The sequence below is a fragment of the Benincasa hispida genome, chromosome 8, assembly GCF_009727055.1.
Source record: "Benincasa hispida cultivar B227 chromosome 8, ASM972705v1, whole genome shotgun sequence".
Lineage (NCBI taxonomy): Eukaryota > Viridiplantae > Streptophyta > Magnoliopsida > Cucurbitales > Cucurbitaceae > Benincasa > Benincasa hispida.
The window spans coordinates 12,485,037-12,491,036 of record NC_052356.1 but is presented as its reverse complement, the minus strand read 5'-3'; the positions used below and the strand labels follow the sequence as shown (position 1 = coordinate 12,491,036).

Here is a 6,000-nt window from a genome sequence, read left to right as displayed (position 1 = left end):
TTTCATCTTGTCCCAACTACCTAGTCATACAAATCCCAAAATGGTAGGCTTATTGAGTCGGAAAATCTAGTCACTCTCACCCATACAGATCAAAGGATTGTTAACTCAGGATTAAGATCAAGTCATGATTATCCAAGTGAAATGTAAGTTTCTTCAAGTAACAGTGTTATAAAGAAAAAAATCATTTTGTATACCTCTACTCACATCTCTCCACATGAATAATATGGACCATATCATTTGTAACACTTACAACCCTTATAACATTTATAAAATGAGTCGTATCAACAATGTCATTAGGATATGACACTCAACCTTATACATATACTACAAATCTTTTAGGTTATTACTGGTTATTACTTGAACATGATCCACTAACAAAGTTTAAGGATCAAAAATGACTTTTAACCTTTACACATATATATTATAAAAAGAAAAAATAAAATTAGAAGATGGAGATCTTTCCCAAGTTCCATTAATCAGCACACTACTAACATACAAAAAATTAGATTTCTTCTATACGTCGAATGTGAAAAGATGAGAATGTAGATTAAAAAATACTTTTCACCAATAGAAATTGGTCAAGCGACTGCCATTAATTATGACAATAGACGAATCTCACCGATGACAATTGCATTATTAATGTGATCTCAAAAGAATAACCCTCCCTTGATGCCTCTCTCAAGAGATCCCTTCCTTCTTGAAAATGTAGTCCACTGCTTCTCCAACAGTGTCAACTACCTGCACAAGAACAACGTTGGAATTTGCTTTAAGTGAACCGTTTTCAATACCAACAATTGACTTGGGACTTTTAAAGTGCTTTTCAAGTATTTCTAGAATTTCCTTAATCTTTGTTAGTTATACAACCAAACATTAGAAATGTATGACCACCATGAGTGTGTTTAGTAAAGCACTTGAAAGGAATGACTTCAATTCAATCCATTATGGTCATCGACCTAGGATTTAATATCCTTAGAGTTTCCCTTGACACTCAAATGTTGTAGGGACTGGCAAATTATCTTGTGAGATTAGTTGAAATATGCATAAACTAACCTAAACACTCATGAATATAAAAAGGAAATATATGTGTGTGTGTGTGTATGAAAAGGAATTTTAACAATGTAAAAATGCTTTTCATCCACCCACACTCAACCTAAAGTCATTTTCTTTCCTAACCGTTAAAGAAAGGGGAAAAAAATACATTTTTAGTCTCTAGGCCTTAAGTTTCAAAATACTACATGTTTAGTCCTTGCATTTTTAGTTTTGTTTCAATTTAGTTCCTAAGTTTCAAAATGTTACAATTTAACCCTTAAAATTTGAATTTTGTTTCAATTTGGTTCCTAAATTTCAATTTACACTTTTAATCTCAACTTTTTACTCAAGACTCACTTTACATCTTTGGCAGTAATGCTTATTACTTCTTATAACTATTAAAATTAAATTTAAAATTTCACTTCATAATTCTTTTAAATTAATTAATAGGCATTATCACTAAAGTCATAAAGTGAGTATTTAGTGAGAGGTTATAAATGTAAATCTTAATACTTAAGGGCCAAAATGAAACAAAACTCAAATCTTCATTTCTAGTTTCATTTTGGCCCTTAAGTATTAAGATTTACATTTATAACCTCTCACTAAATACTCTATCATTTTGAAATTTAGAGATCAAATTGAAACCAAACTCAAACGTAAGGACTAAAAGTGTACCATTTTGAAACTTAAGGACCAAATAGAAACTAGATGCAAAACTTAGGGATCAAAAAGATATTTTTATCCGGAGAGAGAAGTTACGTTGGAGAGATGTTTAACCTACCAGATCAGCTGGATACTTGTCATGATTCTCTCTTCCCTTAAAAACCCCTGTCCTAGTCAGGATAGAAAACCAAGGACTTCCAGCCTGAATTACAAAAGTAACAGAGTCTGTTTAGTAAGCAACAGAAAATAGGGGAGGGAAAAAGGGGTTAAATTGTAAATTTGATCCCTATAATTTAAACAAAGTTAGAATTTAGCTCTATTCTTTATAATTAGAATTTAGTTCCTATAGTTCAATAAAACCTACGTAAATAGTCTATGTGATAGGGACTATGTATGAGGATTTTATCAAACCATAAGAATTAAATCATATCTTTTAAAATAATGGAGACTAAATTCTAAAATTTTCCAAACAAAATGGACCAAATTTATAATTACACAAAAAAAAAAAAAAAAGGCGGTTTCTTCTTTGCGAGTTAAGAATAAGTATCACCTAACCTGAATTGCACCATTAATATCGACAGAAGGATTATCCCCTATCATATATAGAGTCTTGAAGTGATGAGTTTCAGTATTCGCAGCCGCCTTGTCTTGGTGAATTGATGACACTAGTTTAAGTACAGCTTCTGCATTGTGAAATACGAGTGGATTTGGTTTGCCATAGCACGTATACTGCAAAGCATGAGGATGAATCCTGCATCATAAAACAACATAAGTGCTTCACATATGGATGTTGTAGGCTTGGATTTTCACTTTCAAAGTTTCAACTCTCAGACCAAATCCATACTAAGATAAAATTTCACTTCTTCGGATTAGAAGGGTTTCCCCACAAATGGAAACTAAATAGGATGCCTTTGAACAAATGAAACACCAGCATTAACGAAATAAGCATAAAAATTTGACAATGACCTGTTCTAACTATCACTTTGATTGCCAGTTCTCTTTTGAAATATTTATGAGGTAGTATAAATTTGTACGTACCTTACGTAAACTTCTTTATTCTAAAGTAGGATTACAAAATTTCATAACATGAACTTCTATTGGTTAGCGAGACAATTTGGCAACTTTTTCACTTAAAGGTAGGCGAAAATTTTGACTTCAATTGCATACTTATTTGACAGAAATTACACTGGTTTGGGTTTGTAAAACTCTTAGGTTTGAGAAAGAATCAGAATACTCGATTTATTCACCAAAGATATGAATATATACAAGTGTACAAAGCATAGAAAAAGAAAATATCACAAAATATTTACAAGAATGGAAAATCCTAACTATAGAATTATAACACTCCCCCTCAAGTTGGAGCATATATGTTAATCATGCCCAACTTGTTACATAGATAATCTATACATCTTCCATCCAATGCTTTCGTGAAGATATCTCCTAATTGTTCTCTAGTCTTCACATATCTTGTAGATACCAACCCTTGTTGAATTTTCTCACGTACAAAATGGCAATCAACTTCAATATGTTAGTTCTTTCATGAAATACTGGATTAGACGCAATATGAAGTACTGCTTGATTATCACACCACAACTTTGTCGATGTGGTGATTTCAAATCCCAACTCAACAAGAAGTTCATATATCCAAATCAATTCACACACAGATTGTGCCATTGCTCTATATTCTGATTGACACCACATTTTGCTTCTTACTCTTCCAAGAAATCAAACTACCACCAACACAAACACAATACCCTGAAGTTGATCATCTGTCTTCTTTAGATCCTGCCCAATCGGCATCTGAGAAACATTCAATATTAGTATGACCATAATCCTTATATAATAAACCAACCCCGGGAGCAACCTTCAAATAACAAAGAATCTGTTCCAATGCAGCCCAATGATCAACTGTAGGGCATGACATGTACTGACTCACAATACTTACTGAATAGATTATGTCGGGTCGAGTCACTATAAGGTAATTAAGTTTTCCCACTAACCTCCTATATCTTTCAAGATCTTTTAGCAATTCTCCATCTTTTGTGAGCTGTAAGTTGGGCATCATTGGGGTACTACATGGCTTGGCCCCTAGCTTTCTTGTTTTAGTCAACAAATCAAGTACATATTTTCTCTGTGATAATAGAATTCCTTTCTTGCTTCTTATTACCTCAATTCCTAAGAAGTATTTCAACATGCCAAATCTTTTGTATGGAATTGACTATGAAGAAAGGTCTTTAGAGACTGGATACCTAAAACATCATCACCAGTAATCACAATATCATCCACATATACGACTAACAAGATGACACCACCCTCAGATCTCTTAAAAAAGATTGAATGATCTGACATGCTCTTCCGCATTCCAAAGCTTTCAATCACCTGACTAAATTTACCAAGCCAAGCTCGTGGGCTCTGCTTTAATCCATACAAGGATTTACGAAGGAGACACATCGTTCCATTCTCCCCCTGAGCAACAAACTCTGGTGGTTGCTCCATATACACCTCTTCTTGAAGATCACCATGAAGAAATGCATTTTTAATATCAAGCTGATGTAAAGGCCAATGATTGATTGATTGAAGCTAATGAAATAAACAACCGCACAGATGCCATTTTTGCTACAGGAGAAAAAGTATCAACATAGTCAACGCCATAAGTTTGTACATAGTCTTTCGCTACAAGGCACGCTTTTAACCGAGCAATAGAACCATCAGGATTGACTTTAACTGCAAACACCCATTTGCAACCGATAGCCTTCTTTCCTGCAGGGAGAGAAACTAAATCTCAAGTACAATTATCATCTAAGGCAGTCATCTCCTCCACCATTGCGGCACACCAACTAGGATGAGACAAAGCCTCATGAACAGTTTTAGGGATGGATACAGACTCTAAGAATGCAATGAATGAACATGTGGAAGGCGACAAATGGTTATATGAAACAAAAGAGGAAATAGGATGAGCACATGTACGTTTACCTCTACGAAGAGCAATAGGGAAATCATCACTCGTTTATGGATCCACTGACAAAGAAGACTCTGGTACAGGGCATGGAACTGAAGGAGGTTGTCGTCAAGTATAGACTGACGATGGGTGGAAGAGTAGAGGTAACCACAGGTAAAGATGAATTAGGAAGAGGATCGGAGGGAGAAGTAACTGTGTAAATAAGGAAATCATCCTCTACTTCCTTATGCTCCCCCTAACTCTTATTCGGAGAGAATGATGGTGATGAAAAAAATGGGGTATGTTCAAGAAAACGTGATATCAGGAGAGACGAAATATTTATTAAGACTAGGACAATAACACTGATACCCCTTTTGGACACGGAAATAACCAAGGAAAACACATTTTAAGGACTTTGGATCCAACTTGGTATGCTGAGGCCAAACATCCCGAACAAAGCAGGTACAACCAGATATTTTGGGTGGAATGGGAAACAAATTTTGCTTGGGGCATAAAGTACGAAAAGGTATCTCACCCTTAAGAATGGAAGAAGGCATGCGATTTATTAAGAAACAAGCTGTGGAAACAGCATCAGCCCAAAAGGATTTTGGAACATGCATCTGAAACATCAAAGCTCTGGCTGTCTCAAGAAGATGGCGATTCTTTCGTTCTGCAACCCCATTTTGGGATGGAGTATCGACACAAGAAGATTGATGAAGAATGCCATGGGCATCTAAATAAGACTTAAGTGTATGAGAGAAATATTCCTTAGCATTATCACTCCGTAGGATTTTAAGAGCACCACTAAACTGAGTTTGGATTTTAGTATGGAAGTTACGAAAATGAGAAAGTAACTCAGAACGACTTTTCATCAAATATAACCACGTAATACGAGAATAGTCATCGACAAATGTAACAAAATACCGAAACCCTCCTTTGGACTCAACAGGACAAGGACCCCAAACATCAGAATGGACTAATTTAAAAGGAGCACTAGCTCGTTTATTGACTCGAGGATACAAACTCAAACGATGAAATTTAGCAAACTGACATGACTCACAATCTAAAGAAACAAATGTTGAAGTTGTGCCTTCAACACAGAGATAGACAGATGACCTAAACGGCAATGCTCTTCAAAAGGAGACGACACACTTGAGCATGTGATGGTCGTAGGTGTTTGTGGTTCAAAGATGTAAAGACCTCCAAATTCACGCCCTTTATCAATAGTCTGTTTCGTCATAAGATCCTGAAATAAGCAATAACCAGGAAAAAATGAGACACAGCAATGAAGATCACGAGTGAGTTTAATGATCAAAATCAAATTAAACAAGAAATGTGGTAAATTTAAAACTGATGATAAAGAAATTGAT

General features: G+C 35.0%; 1 protein-coding gene across 1 annotated transcript in view; it reads right to left on the bottom strand.

Moving 5' to 3' along the window:
• Nucleotides 1–236: 236 nt before the first annotated feature.
• LOC120083713 (uncharacterized protein YKR070W) overlaps nucleotides 237–6,000 on the bottom strand; it is a 28,070-nt gene continuing 22,306 nt past the window's right edge. Inside the window, exons 10-12 of the mRNA XM_039039561.1 lie at nucleotides 2,248–2,443; nucleotides 1,811–1,894; nucleotides 237–738 (exon numbers count right to left, since the gene is read on the bottom strand). Coding sequence (XP_038895489.1) covers nucleotides 679–738; nucleotides 1,811–1,894; nucleotides 2,248–2,443 — 340 coding nt within the window. The 3' untranslated portion in view covers nucleotides 237–678. The remainder of the gene's footprint in view (nucleotides 739–1,810; nucleotides 1,895–2,247; nucleotides 2,444–6,000) is intronic.